The following is a 17,252-nucleotide window of genomic DNA, read 5'->3' as shown; positions in this document are numbered from 1 at the left end:
AGAGAGAAAGGTGAGATAAGGGTAGACAGATAAGCTGTTTCCTTGAGTATTAAGGTTGATTGGCAGACCAGGTGCGGAACAAGAGGTATCAAAATAGTCAGGGCAGGCAGAGGAAGTAGCTCATGTGAACATATGGAAAAGTGAAGAGCAAGTGGAATATTTGTGAAGCCTTCAGTCATAGGGTGTAGTTCAACGTCAGGTGCTTATGAGAAGAGTTGCAGGAAATGAAACAGGAAAACTAAGCTGGAACCAAAAACAAAGGATCTTTAATGCCTTCACCAGAAGTGTTGATTTATGTAGCAGGTAATGGTCAGCCCTTAAGAAATTAAAAGCTATTTCAGAAATAGAATCTGTATAACTTGCTGAACAGTTGGCTGTGGGGCTGAGAGAGAGGCAGCTTGGAGAAGTCTACCTTAGGCAGATGTTAAAATCACTACCATTTAGTAGTATGGAATCCATAGGACAAATACCAGGAGTCTTCAAATTGAAAGAAAATATTGACTAAATACTGTGTTGTTTTCTTTTTCCCTAGTGGGAGAGACTTCTGAGATTTGCCCAGAAGCCACTGATTTTTTGTGCCTGGACAAGAAGTGTGTTGCATCCCACCTTGTCTGTGACTATAAACCAGACTGCCCTGACAGGTCTGATGAAACTCACTGTGGTAAGTCAATGTCTTCTGTTACACAGCTGATTCATCACAGATTTTCAGTTTATGAGTAGAGTTACCTGTTGGCATTGATGACTGAAAAAAAAAATGTTCTTTTCATGCACTAGGATAGATTTAGAATAGCCAAATCATTTTCCCCAACTTCCCCATTCAAGTATCAAATACAGATACAAATGTCAGGCCTCCCCTACTTTTTACCTTCATTCTGAGAACTATAGCAAATTATTTTACAAAAGTTTCCCATTATATAATTATGCAGCATTTTATGTGGGACCAAAATTAAAATTTCCAGGACCTACTTTAGCAGACTCCCTTTCATTATTGGTTTTCATCTTGTTTTCTAAGAAATGGTTGATTTTATAGATGAGGCTGAAAATGAGCACCTTCTATAAATACTAGTTGAATGACTAGTTTTGTCAATTACATTGTACTGGAGAAATAAGAGTAAATGGGCCCTATCAGATTTTTAATTTAAGCTTTAATTCAAGTGATGTTTTTAAAGTCATCTATAAAACAAGATACATAATTTTAAAATATGAGCACATATTTAAATCCAAATAATCTTTTATTCACATATCTTACTAAAGAGCTTTCATAGAGGTCTTGATATCATATAGGCTAACTGTTGCAGTTATTGTTTGATGCATAACAAGCTACCCCAACAGATAATAACCTAAACAACAGTTTCATTTTGCTTACACTTTTATGGGTCAATAATTCAAGAAGGGCTCAGCTAAGGTAAATTTTATCTCATGATTCGAACTGGTAAGGGTGACTTCTTCCCTTTCAAGTTTGGCATTTTGATACTCTATCTTACCTGACATGACATCTCCTCCTCTAGGGCAGTCCATGTGGCTTGGGCTTTACATAACATGGCAGCCACAGAGTGGTGTACATAGACCTGTCTTCTCCCAGAATTAGTGTTCCAAGAACAAGCGTTCCAAGAGCCCCAGGAAGAGCAGCAAGAGTTGTTTTGTCTTAGCCTCAGATGTTCCAGAATGTCACACCCCAGCTCCTTCTAATGGTCACACAAATAACAAAGTCTAATCTAGATTCAAAGATAAAAAGGGAATAGACTCCACCTCTCAATGGGAAAATGTCACACATCACAGGGTGGGAAGGATTCAGAGTGACCTTTGCGGAGACAAGCTACCACCCACACATATTTAAATTTTTATTTTTTACTTCAATATAGCTTTTATTCCTCAGGATCTTATGGGGGAAACATGTTAAAATATAATATTCCTTGTTTTTTTTTTTAAATGAAAATATCCCTGGTTAAGTTTTAAACTTAAAGTGTAACTTAAAGTATAACAAATGCTGTCAATAATAAATACCACAGCTTATTTCAGGGATACAGTTGAATAACATGTGTGTGTGTATGTGTGTGTGCGCTCACATCTGTATATGCGATATAAATAGAGGCTAATTTATGAGTTACTAGATATTCTGGTTTTTGAAATGTGAGTGTTGCCCATTTTGTTTTTGCTTCATTCATTTTTTTTCTCTCAGACTGCCTTATATGGTTTTTATTTTTCCCACAACTATTTTAAGTATTGATGTAAAAACACACAGAGCCAGTTTTGAGATTAGAAACTGAAGTCAATACATATTCAAATCTGAGGGGTGTTACCCACCACTTTGATGGACCACTGTAGAAAGTATTTGAATATATTAAAATAAAAGCAGTATATTGACAGATAAAATAGTCACTTTTCTTAAAACCTCTTCATAGACTTTTTTCATATTTAAAAAGAGCACTATACAGCACACGTAGAAATACAGATGACTTATTCTGCAAATCACCTTCATCAATATTTCATATTAATTGTCTCCTAGATGCATTGAAAGTATTAGATTTGGATTCCTTCAGCGAGATAATCTATTGTGAATAATGGAATGAATGACAACATTTTCAAAATGATCTTTAGAGAAATATAAGGAATAAATTAACCTTTGGGAATATTAAACTTAAGTCTTCATATTGACTTTGGCCCTCACTTGTTGAGAAATTATTTAAATTCTTAGAGACTCATTTTTCTCATCTGTATAGAAGATATAATAACATTCATCTTATAGAGCTGTGATCCCCAGCCCTCAGGCCGCAGATTGGTACTGGTCCATGGCCTCTTAGGAACCAGACCACATAGCAGGAGGTGAGCGGAGGCCAGGGAGTGAAGCTTCCTCTGCATTTACAGCCGCTCCCCATCACCTGCCACCGGCCCCCAAAAGTTGTCTGCCATGAAACTGGTCCTTGGTGCCAAAAAAGTTGGGTACCACTGTGAGTACTGTGAGAATTAAACAAAATAATGTAAAGAACATATTTGTTCCATGATCTGGGATTAATAATGTTAGCCTCTTCCATTTCTTTATTTTTTATTCTTTTGAAATTTATCCATCAGAGTTAACATCTCAATTACATGTCTTTTGTATACTATCAGAAAAAGACGTTATCTATTTCTCATGGCCAAATTATCACTGTAGGCTATGAACAAAGACATTTTCTTTTACATCTCTACCTCCTGTTGCAGAAATTCATGGTTTATAATGAATGAGAGAAATTCTCTTTAAAAGAATGAAAAAATTGAGTCTGAAAATTTGCTCTTTTTTCATGCAAAGAAAATATCATCTAAAACATATATGCAGTGTATAGTGTTTAGGCTGGGGATGGACGTGCAGCGTGTGGGTGGGTGCTTTCTCTCTGTCTCTAACAACACTGATGCGCATCATTATTCAGTCATGGCACTCTTCCCCACTGTACTCAGATTCTTCAAAATCTTTCTCAGTGCAGGATGCCAAGAAGCCATTTCACAATAAATAATACTTTTCACTTGAGACACTATTTAATATTCCTGTACCATGCATTATGATTTGGCAAAATAAGATGAATCTGTGGACATAAAGAATTAAAAATAATTAACCATGAAGCCATCTCTTAAATATATGTTGATCAATATTTATACTGATCATGTAACCATATGGCTGAATATTATACCGCTAGGAAATGGCAGTTTTTTAAAAGAGTGTTAGTAATGTTTTTACTTCATTCAAGAGATCAGGACAATGATCACAATTTAGAAAATATTTTCTCTAAAGTAACTGCCATTTTGAAAACTACTAATATTTATTAATTGTCAAGAAATATTATGATGTCCTCATAGCATCCATCATTCAATGGATATGTATTGAACCATTTATAGTATATATAATGCAGTTCAGTAATAATACCTGCTCATGACGTGGAAATCTTTATAGTAATTCAATGTTAAACAATTAAGATTGCAATACAAAATAAAGAAGTAATGGATTTCCGAATAAATGATAACACGTGTGATTACTATTAAGTGCCTTACACACACACACACACACACACACAGTCTCTGAGAATTGACATGGTCTGGGAAAAGAGAGATAGGATTGGAGTTGAACATTCAAGGGTGAGTATGATTTGTTAGACAGAATGGAGAAGGAAAAATATATTAATTAAGATACTTATAGCAGAAATTCAACTCCAATCAGTTTAAACAACCTGGCAGTATCTGCTAATTGCCGATGTATTCCTTTTCTTTAAAAACAGAACTCCCATTTTCTTTGTGGCATTATCGTGATCAGCTACAAATACTATCTTCTCTAAAATTCTTCATATCCATGAGGGGCCAACGAGATATACATAGAAATTCTGGGAATTTATCTTTCTCATGAAGAGATACCAGAATAGAAAACAAAAGCACACACGCAAAAAACGTATTTTATCCTTTCCTCTTTTCCTTTCTATGCCTTGAATATATGTGATACCAGGAAGTATAGTGGTTATCTTGCAAGCATGGATGAGAAATGAGGACGGGAAAAAAGATAAAAAGAAAAGAATGCTCAGCTGAACCTCATTACCAGTCTTAGACTGGCAACTTCCTGGCTTCTTGTTAACTGAGATAAATTAATTCCTCTCTGTCTAAGTGACTGAAAGTTGGGTTTTTAGTTGCTTGGAACCAAATGCATTTCTAGCTAATGCAGGAAGAATACTGTATTATCTCAAGTAGCAAGAAGTCCAAAAGCAGTCTCTAGATTTGGTTAATTCATTGGCTTAATATTGTCATTAAAGTATAGAATTGTATGGGCTCATTCCTTCCTTACGCTCTGCTAGCCTCAGATAACTGGCTTTGTTATAGAATTAGCTCCTCATATAATTTGTTTATTCCTAAGCATCACATCTTTGCAATGATGTCCCAAGAAAGAACAAATCTATTTTCTTCCTTCTGGTTCTTTTTTTAAGAACAAGACAAAATTTTCCTGAGAGCCTCTTCTACAGTAAGTCTTGTCTAGAATTATATACCAAGAGCATGTTCAAACTAACCAGGAAAAAGAGACCATCACATCACAGTTTGTTAGAAGAAACCATGAGCCACCTCTTGAATAGAGGAGGGGGCTGTTTCCCCCCTGGAAAGCCATATCTGAGTGAAAGAAGGTGAATGCTCAGATAAAATTGCCAAACTTCCCTGACAAGAGAAAGAAGGGATGGCTGACAAAAGAGTAACCAACTGCTAGAGAAAGCTTTTTAGAAAGAGAGAGAGAGAAGTAGTTCTAAATGTAACATTGTAAAAGTCAGTTTATATTTAGGAGATAATTTTCTGAAAAATTTGTTTGGAGTAGAAGTTTTGAAGATGAGACAGATTTCATCATAAAAATACTTTGCACAAAAGTAAAGTTCATTGCATTCAAGGCTAGAGATTTTGGAGTATTTTCAAACAATGTAAAAAAAATGAATATTTTAAGCAAGAGAAAGTAACACAAGAGCAGTCTTAAAGATGATTAATGTGGTTTGGGTTTGTAAGGTTGATAGGATGAAGGCTACACTAAAGACAGAGAAACTCTTAAAATAAACCAGGGGCTTGAACCAGTGTGAGGGTTATAGAACTGCAAGGAAGAGAATTAATTAAACAAGTTCTCAAAGGAAGAACTTATAGGTATTGGTGACAGGATATGAAATGAAAACTGTAGAATCAAATAAAACTCTGAAGGTTTGAGTCTCTAAAAAGAGAGAGAAGATTTATGCTATGAACTTAAGCCACACCCATTTGGAAAGGTGCATAATGGGTTTGTTTTAGTCTTGTTGGTTTTGAGGAGACATGGTTGCATATTCCAAGTGGAATACTCAGGAATGTTGGAACGTATTTGTCTGCATTTCATCATGGTCGTTGATTTGTAGGCCATCTACCTGAAAGTGTGAAAGGCCATGGGAAAGGATGAGTGAGGGTATAATAGAGTGACAAATTTAGCAAGTAATTATAATTTTAGAAATCAAGAGGAGAGGGGTAGTCTGGCTGTATCTGCAAGTTAGAAAGAAAATGTAAGATTGAAGGACACGGAAAATTTATGTCACTTTGAAGGGAATGATGCTGTAGAATACTAATAGTAGTGTTTTGATAAGGAGCTGAGATCATAAACAAGGATTATTCTTAGAAAGGAAAAAAGGAAAAGTGACATATTTTGAGGTGGAGAGGATGAAATATGAGAGAATTTATCCTGATTGTGCAGATATCTTTAGAGTAAAAGGGAAAATCACATGGTAAGTAGGGTGGGACAGGAGGCACAGAGGTGGTCACAGAGAATGGAAAAGGATGTGGAATAACTACTGTATGGCTTATATTAATATGTCATGATGTAAATTGCATACAGATATAATAGAATCTATACATGGCATCATTCTAAAGAACACAGAATGGCTTTATTGTATGTACATTGGAAGATTCTGAGTGTTTATAGATGTGTTGGCTAAATACTGGGAGAAATGAATTTCTTATTTTATTTATATCATATAACATAATACAAACTATTCTCTATCATATAATACTGGCATGACAAGCATAAAAATGAATACAAGAGCCCATAAAAAAGCATACGCAATTTAATAGATTTTATAGTCATGGAGAATGAATGAAAGGAATATACATGATTAAAAATGATTCTATTTTTTAAGGATAAGATGCAATAAAGCTTGAGAAGTGAAATGCTGATATTTTATTATGTTATATTATATTTTATTATATTCCTGGGGATCCAGAAAATGTTGTATAAAGATATTAAAGCTCTGCTTGCTATATATTTGACACCCATTTTAACAGATTTTTTTTCTGATTAAGTTTCTAGTTGATAACATTAGTTTTATGTTAAAAAATAGTTATGAAAGAGAAGAAATTTTAAAAATAACACAAATTTCATCTTTCTAAAAAGGAAGAACAAGTCAATGATGATCTTTGATTTCTACTGATTAAATCACCCAATAATTCATTCTGTCTGTATAACAGAGTCAGATTTTACAGTGAGTGCTCAAAAATAATAACTGCTGTGCAAAAAAAAAATAATGAAAGAAAAATGAAAGCCTAGATATCAGGGTATAGTGATGGCACTTTTCACGGATGACTAGAAGTAGACACTCAATTATTATCTGCTAGTTTTTCTCATTGTGAATAGTTTAATTTTTAATGAGTGATCAGTCAATAATTTTAGAGGAGAATTTATTTCATTATTTAGTGACTAGCTCTGAAATGTTATACTCCAATGATTGATATGGTATGCTGAGAGGGTGTATGTCCTATACAGTTTACTACTTCTCTCAAAGGTGCCTTTTCTTTAGTAAACAACTTTACCTCTCTCATGGGCTATGCTGTTCAAACTTCAGAGTGAGTGGAGAGACAGAATTAAACATCCAGACAACTGAAGCTGTTTTTTATTTCACTGGAATTATCCATATTATCATAATGCTATGTTCATTGTTCATGTGTAGACACAATTTTATATGTCATCTATAAATATTGTTAGTCAATCCATATAACTCGTAATGGATAAATGACAATATTGATACACTACTTCTAGATCCTTTGGTTAGAAAAAAAAATTACAGTGTATAACTTATATTACCATGGGTACAAATGTCTAGATGCTGTAAATTTATTTATAAAGAATTAGAATATACAAATACTATTTTAAATCATCCCAAATGCAATATAATATCAAGTGTAATATACATTTCTAGAATTTTCCAGTAACTATTAATATTTTATTTCCCTAGGACAATATACAAGCATTCCAGGAAGCTGCAATTTTGAAACAAGTTTGGGAAACTGGACTACAGACTGCAGTCTTATTCAAGACTCTGAGGGTGACTGGGACTGGACCATTGGCACCAGAATTCCTGCTGAATCATTGATTTCAGACTCTGATCACACACCAGGTAAATCTGGTAGCAATATCCAGACCAAGAAATACACTCAGCTAGAAGCCTGCTGTAACTATTTTTGTGAGTGTGAACATGCATTCCTTATATCCACGTAAGGGTAGAGCTCATAGGATTTATGAAATGGGGGGATAATCCCTTCTATCATAACCCCTGAATTGCTAAATAGTCATAGAGCTGACATTGCTACAACAAGGAAGCACGTGACATGTGTTTTAAGAGCCCCACAGATTTTATTCAGTCTACCAAAAGGTGTCATTAAAATCAACAGTTGGAATAGGGGTAGCTGGGCGCCATTCAGATTAATAAATGCAATAAGCAAAGGTATACAACTGGCAATTATAAGAGCTTTCCTGCAGTGACAATGGCCATTCTGCAGACCACCCATTTCATTCCTGGAAGTCTAAAGTGCAGGGACCAAGATATAAAAGGTAAGTGGTGAAGGAATGAGTGTGCATCAACAAAATCCTAAATTTTGGTCCCTGTCCTGTGATTTGAGATTAATGCAGTCTTTAAAGGTGTTACAGCTAATAGATTCAAAGTAGAAGTGAGCTTGTAATCTTACTTGCTTTTACCCAGAAGTCCTGCACATTGAGCACTTTTCTTTTCTTAGAAATCTAACATTTCTTAGGAATAAAAGTGGAATTAAAAAAAAAAACTTTTCTTATGAATTGACATTTAAATTGATGAAGTTTGAGTAAAGCAGATTGTCCTCCATAATGTGGCCTCATCTAATCAGTTGAAAGCCTGAATAAAACAAAAAGCAGCAGCTTCCTCAGCAAGAAGGAATTATCCAACAGAATGTCCTTGGTCATCCTGAATGCACCTGATCTCAGCTGATCTGGGAAGCTAAGCAGGGTTGGACCTGGTTAGTACTTGGGTGGGGTTAGACTTCATCTGCACCATGAGCTTTCCTAGGTCTCCAGCCTGCAGCCCACCCTGTAGATTTTGAACTTGCTAGCCTCCACATGAGCCAGTTCCTTATAATAAATTTCCTTGAATATGTAGACACATCCTATTGGTTCTGTTTCTCAGGAGAATCCTGAATAACACATTATTATTCATAACAATTGAAGCATATATACAATAAAAGGTACAAGATTGTATGGAATTAAAATAACTTTTCAAAGGAGAAAAGTAAACAATATTGGCTTAGCCATTATATGACTAGTGAAAAGAGGACGTTCATTTTATTATTTATATAATTCAGGCAGATTGAATGTATCATGGTATTCAATTGTTGTATGGATGCCCATTCTTTTTTTAAAGTTTCTCCCTAATTTATCTTCAGATTGAAAATTTTTGTCCTTTTGACTTGCCAAGTTGTATTTCCTTTTTCTTTCACAAGTTTTTGTTTCGTTCAAAAAACATAAAATTAGTTTATGCTAGCTTATAGTTTAAAAATGATAAAAAAAATCAAGAAACAGAAGTAACTAGTAGGATTTAGTATATAACAAAAGTAAATATTTTAATTCAGTGGGAAAAAAGATTTATTATCCAATATGGTGCTATCATATCTGATTATCCACCTGGAAGGATATAAAATTAAGCCTCGGCTTTACATCAAATGTAGAAATATAGTCCAGATAAAGATTTAAATGGAATAAATTAAAACAATGAAACTCTTGCAAGAAAACAGAGAGTAAATCATGTGCAATTTAGAGGCAAGATCTAACTTTCAAAATCCAGAAGCCAATTTCTAAACCTATTTAGAAAGCATCCTGGCCTCATAGACATAGAAGGACCAACAACACATGATGACTTTTATAAGGATATTCACTTCAGCATTGTTTTTCATCAAAAACATGGGAAATAAGTGAATGCCCATCCCATGATCATGTATGTGTTCTTGTGTTGATTTACTTATCTATCTAATGGCAGGCGCCTGTTGGGGACCTGTGGACACATCAGTGAATAAAACAGGCAAACATCTCTGCCACAGTGGTACTTGCCTTCTAGAAGAAGGGAAAAGATAATGGATAAACATAATAAATAAAAATAAATTAGGTGGCTTATTAGAAGTTGAGGGGAAAAAGAGAAAAAAACAAAAAGTAAGTAGGAGTGGGACAGTCAACGGATGGGTATGTGCCTTGGAGTCGGGGAGGATGAATAGGTTGGTCAAAATAGACCCTGCTGAGAAAAATGCCATTTTAAAGAAAAAGCTTAAAGAAGGAAGTGAGGGAATGAGCCACGAGCAAACCTAAGGAAAAACTGTTCCAGCCAGAGGAAGACCAGCCTGTGCCTGGTGGCTGTCTCAACCTGGGTGCTGGTGACATTGGGGCAGTCGAATTAACTATTAGGGGGCTGACCTGTTCACTGTAAGGTGTTTAGCAGCATCCCTGGCCCCTACCAGGTAGATGCCAGAAGCCCTTCTCTCCCTGGTCATTATAAGCCAAAATATCTTAGAAATTATCCTTATTGAGAACCTAGAGGAACAGCCTGGAGGCCAGGGTAACCGGTTAAATCCACAACATGCAATTTCATGCAGCTGCTAGAACAAGAGAGTTTAGTCATATACAGTTGATTTGGAGCAATTTCCAACAGATAATGCTGAAGGAGTAAAGCAATATACAAAATGATAATATAGTATGACACAGTTTTGTTAATGCAAACAATAACTAGCCCTCCTTATTTGTGCATACATGTAAATCTGTACGTAGATATCACTGTGAGCATAGAGGAAGGGATACACACTTGTTTATGAACATGGATTACTTGGATGGGTGATAGAGTTGCAGTAGAGGAGAGGGGGAATAAATTCAAAATTAAAAAGAAAATAATTAAATAACAGGAGTTACACCTCAAAAGAAAATCTAACTTACATGATGGCAGCACATTTATGTGTTTGTGGAAAATGTGGTGGATATTTTTAAGGTTTCCCATTTGAAAATTATGAACTATTGCTTTTCTCTTCTTAATATTTATTTTTCTTCAATATTTCTTTCTATCAACTTTATAATACTAAGTAATATATCTTTAAAACTTTTTTGGAATATAAGTAAACAGGAAAAATATTTCCTGGTAATCTCAGTACAATGATATAGCCATCAGTAAGCTGTGTGTTTATGTATCCTGCCATGTTCTTTCTTACTGTACATATTTTCAAGTAAAAATAGGTTTCTACTTGGTTTAGTGATTTAAAATATATAGTTAAATAAATTTATATGAAGTGAAATATCTTTAACAGCGTGGTTTTAGTTACAGCAAAAAGTCTTCCACTTTGTGGATATATCAGAATTTATAAAATTATCTAAAGGTAAACTCTTTATTCTCTAATGCTTTCATTACAATAAGTATAACAACAGAGAATTTACATTTAGATGGAACTTTTTTTTTTAGTTTTGCGATCAATCCTGAGGATAAGCGCATTTTTCTTTTCCTTGAGAAATTATGGGAAATAAGCCGATTTTCATTTATTCTTCTAAGATCCAGATAATAACATGTAGATAAAAATGCCTGTGAGTTCTTTAGAAATCATCTACAGAAATCTTCCCTCATCCTAAGACAGTATTTGAAAACTATAGAGTATCTCTGCTAGTATAATATTACTAATGGTACAAAAGGTATTATAGGCTCAGTTGAGGAAAAGATAAAAGTATGGTCAATAGATATGAGAAAGGTTACATTCACTGTTCGAAAAGAAAAACATGAGTGATCAATTGATATCTTTTAATGGAATAATTAAGGACTATTAATGGGAGTATTTATTTTCTTTTTTACACTTTCATAGCTTGTGTAAGTTTGTTAAAGACCACATGAAAAGCTTTGAATCTGGGTATTTATGTAGTATTATACATAAGTAATGTCTACAGATAAAGAAATCACTGAAAAATTATTTTATTATCCTCCCTGTTAATCAGTTCTTGAGACAGTGCATTTTACAGAGTACTTTCTTCAAAGCACCCTGATTATATAATCACTGATACACTAATACAGGGCAGTGAACTTGTTTAGGCATCTCTGAGACAATGGACTGCTAAATAAATTGTAAAGACATTAATTAATTTTTACCCTCTGGGAAAAACAAAATTCTTTATGAGAAGGCCAACAGATTCAAGAACCTACGGTCTATTTCTAAGTATCACAGCATTTCTGTTAATTAAAGCTGTATTTATGGAGTTTTTCACTTATTGTTACCAAGATGAAGAATTAGATATGTAAGAAGGGCATTTTCAATGCCCAGCACAGGCCTATTTATGAACCTTTTTGGAAACGTTGCTGAAGTTGGAGAGAGAATCTACAAATATCAATCCACTCTCTGGTCTACACTTGAATGTGTTTAGACTTAATATACATGAGATTTAATGGCAAGAGTGACATTTGTGTAACATGAATTAATGAAAGCATAACACACTATGCTACTGTCTCTTTTTTTTCCCTTCCTTAATGACTTTATTTTCTTTGAATGGTATAATTGACCATCTCCACAATTACACTGTAAACTCCGGTAGGGCAAGAGTCACATCTTTTGCTATTTTTATATTCCCTCTATCATTTCAAATAAGATTGAATTGCACTTGATAAATACTTTTGTAAATCACATATTACTTGGAACTATCCCCTACTGCATTTATTAATAGCAAAATACTTTGGATTACTTAATTTCCCGAGTGACTACTAAATATCACACATTGTATTAGGAACTGAGAATATGAATTAACTAGATATTTACTAAGTAACTAAAAAAATGGGATATGCTCACTTATATAGTACATATGCTTACTATTGTGCAATTCTATATTCACCACCCAAAGTCAAAAAATACTCCCAAATAATCTTAGTATTACTAATGCTTTCATGTATATAATGGCAATGTTCAATAAATACAATTTAACTTGATACTTGGTTGATAGTGTTCTGTAGGTTAGGCAAATGATAACTGTATTTCCTGTTGGACAGACAGGACAGGTATTAATCCCTGCATTAGATAAGGAACACAGGCACTAAATAGTATCTCTAAGCCCATATGAGTAACAAAGCCCGAGCTAAAACCCTGGTGTACAGATCCTAATCCAAGCCCTTTTCCAGGACATCACTATAGCATGTTCCTTCCTTGTATACAGCTCTGCCTGGATCCCTTTAACCTCCATTTTCAGGGCCACTGAACCTTGATTTCATTCCAGACTTTGGCGTAGAGGGAGACTCCTGTGTTCATTTGCTTGGGAAGGTTGGGCTAGACAGGGGTCCTCAAACTTTTTAAACAGGGGGCCAGTTCACTGTCCCTCAGACTGTTGGGAGGGCCGGACTATAGTTTAAAAAAAAAACTATGAACAAATTCCTATGCACGCTGCACATATCTTACTTTGAAGTAAAAAAAAAAACAAATAGGCAAAAACACCTGCATGTGGCCCATGGGCCATAGTCTGAGGATGCCTGGGCTAGGACAGGAATGTGGGTTTTTATTTATAAAAGCCAGCCCTCCCTCATATGTTTGCCAGACCATTATTCTTGTACTCTCTCTAATCTTATTCACAAACATTCACATATACACATACACATAAACATACACACACACTTACGCATATATAGACACAGAGACATACACATAAACACATATGCACACACATGTACACACACAGTCACACACTCATACACAGAAAGAACAACTACATTGTAATATCTTTCCAAGTTTCAAATTTTGAGGGATTCCAAGAAGAAAAACATAAAGAGAAAGAGGAAGAAGAAGAAGAAAATGGGATCAGAATGAATGGAGGAAGAACATCAGAAATCCTAGCCTAAAGAAACATGGTTCCCTACAGCTTCCCAAAGAAGCTACACAGATATTAGAAGATCAAAGTAAAAAATACTGGTATGAACTGAATGTGTTGCCCTCCCACTTCCAAAATTCATATGTTGAAGTCTTAATCCTAATGTGATTTTATTTGGAGATAGGATATGAAAATAGGTAATTAAGTTTAAATGAGATCCTAAGTGTTGGATTCTAATTCAGTAGGACCGTTGCCCTCCTAAAAAGAGGAAGAGACACCAGGGATGTGCATGTACAAAGGAAAGGCCATGTGGGACACAGAGAGCAGTCACCCTCTGCAAGCCAAGGAGAGAGACTTCCATAGAAAGCAGTCCTGCCCGTAGCTTGATCTTGGACTTTTAGCCTCCAGTATTGTGAGAAAATAAATTCTATTATTTAAGCCACTCAGTCCCTGGTCTTTTGTTATGGCAGCTCTGGAAGAATGATACAAATATTATGGAAGGTTGTGAAGAATTTTTCAGGGTAACTCATTCGGAACACCTGGGAGATTTGGGAACTCCAACCCATTGCTCGTATCTCCCAGCAGTGGCTACTGCTTCCAAACACAGCTGCTCACAGAAGTCGCTTTTTCTCTCAGGATAAAATCAAGGAACTGCTGTCTAAAGAAAATTGAACATCTGCCTGTAAAAAGATAATCATAAGATAATTACAGCCTGAAAAGGAGGTAGTGTCACACTTAGGGTTACCCAGTGCAATAGAGTTGTTTTCAACCTTGGCTGACTATTAGCATCATCTAGGGAGTTAAAAAGTACTAATAGCTGGAATCCACCCACAAAGATTCTGATTTAATTGGCGTTTGTTGTGGCTTGAACATCAAGATTTCTAAAAATCCTTCGTGGAATGGTAATGTGTTGTCAAAGTAGAAAACTCCTGCCCTGCAGGGAAGTCTACTTTTCTACATGCCTGACCTACACAGACAGCACTTGTTGCTCATTCTCCCAATGAAAGAAGTCTGTAGCAAAAACAGTTTATACGTATAACAGCTGTGGAAATTCCTTATTTTGTCCTATACTGAGCAGCAAAAGCTTTCATGCATAAATATAAATGGATAACCAAGAATCACCACACTTCTTAAAACAATCAATATCATGAAAAAAGAAAGTTGAGGATGTGAAAAGAGAACAATTATCCCTGCAGGACATACATAACTCAGCGAAATGGACAAAAGTCAGATTTCTCATTACTCTTTAGAAAACTGTTGCTGTGTTTATTATCTAGTCTTATAAACCCCATCTCATCCAACTTCACATGTACTTAGGAAGAAAGCTACCAATCATATGCACCCATAAAAGACCGATTTGGAAGTGTCTCTCAGCCTCTTCATTTTTCCCAGTGTGCTCTACAAATATAACCATTCTTATGTGCACCATGACATAAAAACTTACTTATACATATTTAAGTAAATATTTGAATATAGATACTTATATATTTAAGTATTAACATAAATATATTTCTATTGGCAAATATTTAATTATAATAAGGAAGTATAGTTAATTTTTAAGTATAATATGCTACTCATTAAAAAGTTATCCTTATAGAAATATATACTGAAGAATTTAAAGATGGTCCAATTTGATATCCAGATTTGTTTTCAAATAATCGAGTGGTATTAAGGATATGGGTGGGAATATAGATGAAGAAAGACTGAGTTGAAAATCGTTAAAGCTGGGCTTTGTGTAGGGTTCATTATTCTGTTCTTTCCACTTTAGCATAAACTTAAAATTTTCCAAAATAGAGATATTTAGAAACAATGTTTGTTTGTTTGTCTTAAGGCCAAAAGGTATCATACATGAGACATGATATTGAGTGAAAAGCAGGTGAACGAGTTGATCCTTTTACAATCTTCTAGGGAAAGATTAAAGCCAGAATAAATAATCTGAAAACTTTTTAGGTTAATTATTTCATCAATTTACAAGTACCCAGACATCATAGTTTCCCTAAACAGAATTTACTAAATGCCTACTTATTTACAGACTTTATTTCACCGTAAAATAATGATTGTATCCATTTCTACTTTTTCAAGGTCTTGCCTCCTTGAATTTACTCCCTTTTTAACTGTCCTTAAACTGCCACTCTATCGCTGCATCATACCTTTTTGTCTTTACGCATCACAATTCTCACCTTCCTTGACCAAAAAAACAAAACAAAGCAAAACAAAAACCTAAACTGAGCTTAGTTTCTTTTTTAATGATTGTTCTTTATTTTTCTAGGTCAAATGACCCTTCTCCATGCATTGTTTATATCCTTTCCCTCACTACCCACGACTTCCTGGGTGCCCTACAATCTGTCTTCTGCAAAAATATTATTTCTTCAAAAAATAATTATTTGTCACTCACTCTTGGTTACTGATCTATGCACTGTAGAGATAATTACTTACAAAAATAGCTCCTGCCCTCATAGATATATTCTAGCTCTCTTTAAGGATGTTAATGATTTTATAATCATAATGACCTCATTCTTGCTGTTACATACATTTGACACCACTGATCACTCTGCACCTTTTCCCCCTTAATGTTATATTTGTCTCTGATGCTTTTTATATTCCTCCTTCTAAAACCTAAATGTGAGCCTTATCCAGTATTTTGACTTTGGCCTTTTTACATCTTTTCCTACACTTCTTGTTTGCTCGGGGATTTTATTTTCTCATTGCCCAAAATGTGCTAATTCCTGCATGTGGCTAGTCCTATTTCCACATTCACGTCCCATACTTTCAAATGCCAGCCAGGTAACTGTCAGTACCTTCAAGTCACACGTTCACACTTAAACTTAATTTCCTTGCAGAAACAATCTCCTTCTCGGACCCTAGCATTTTCCTTATTGTCATCATCACTGTTAACACTGTTAATTCTCTCTCAATTTCAAATTCTGTCAGCTCTTTATTCTCAACTAATTATATGTTTTCCTATCTTTATATTTCCACTTCTGTCATCCAGACTCACTTATGGGCTATTGTGGATGCCAAGGCAACTCATCTAGAATGTAAATATTCTTCCAAACCAGGCTACTCTTCGCATCCATGCAAAGTTAATATTCCTAATTGGTGACTCCGGGTCCTCCAAGTAATCAGAGGTTTCTTCATTTCCTTTTAGTTTGTCATCAAGGGCTATCTGCTTTCTTCCCCAAATTGCATTTCTGATTTTAATTCTTATGTTATTCTTCTACGGACTCTGTGGTCTTTTACCTCAAATGTGCTTTGGGTATTTTAAATGTCAACATTTGGTTGTATCATTGTTTTAGTATGACCTCTAATTTTTTGTTAATAGCAGACACTATATGCTGGGTAAAAGGGACTGAGGTAAATAGACCTTTAGGATGAGGTTTTATGCTTTTCTTGCTGGGAGTAAGATTGTGTTTACTGGTTGCTATAGCTGTAGGTGTCAAAAGGTAAAAATTCCTCTGGCGTCCTTGTCTGTGTCTTTCTTGTTGTATTTGAGTTTCCCTGGAGGCTTCTTCTTACATAAGGACTGAAAGATGATCTTTCAGTTGTATTCCTCATTATTATACATCATTTATTAAGTCTTTCTTCATCTCCCAGATTTAAGCCATCTTTCATTTATTAAACTACACAGCATTTATGATCTATACCA

At 34.8% G+C, this 17,252-nt stretch overlaps 1 protein-coding gene across 1 annotated transcript in view; it reads left to right on the top strand.

Moving 5' to 3' along the window:
• MALRD1 (MAM and LDL receptor class A domain containing 1) overlaps positions 1 to 17,252 on the top strand; it is a 491,205-nt gene that overhangs the window by 327,739 nt on the left and 146,214 nt on the right. The window contains exons 29-30 of the mRNA XM_075997515.1: positions 533 to 661; positions 7,734 to 7,895. Coding sequence (XP_075853630.1) covers positions 533 to 661; positions 7,734 to 7,895 — 291 coding nt within the window. The remainder of the gene's footprint in view (positions 1 to 532; positions 662 to 7,733; positions 7,896 to 17,252) is intronic.

The sequence above is a fragment of the Microcebus murinus genome, chromosome 25 (genome assembly GCF_040939455.1).
Source record: "Microcebus murinus isolate Inina chromosome 25, M.murinus_Inina_mat1.0, whole genome shotgun sequence".
Taxonomy (NCBI): Eukaryota; Metazoa; Chordata; class Mammalia; order Primates; family Cheirogaleidae; genus Microcebus; species Microcebus murinus.
Note: the sequence above shows the minus strand (reverse complement) of the source record. Positions and strands in the feature narration are given on the sequence as shown.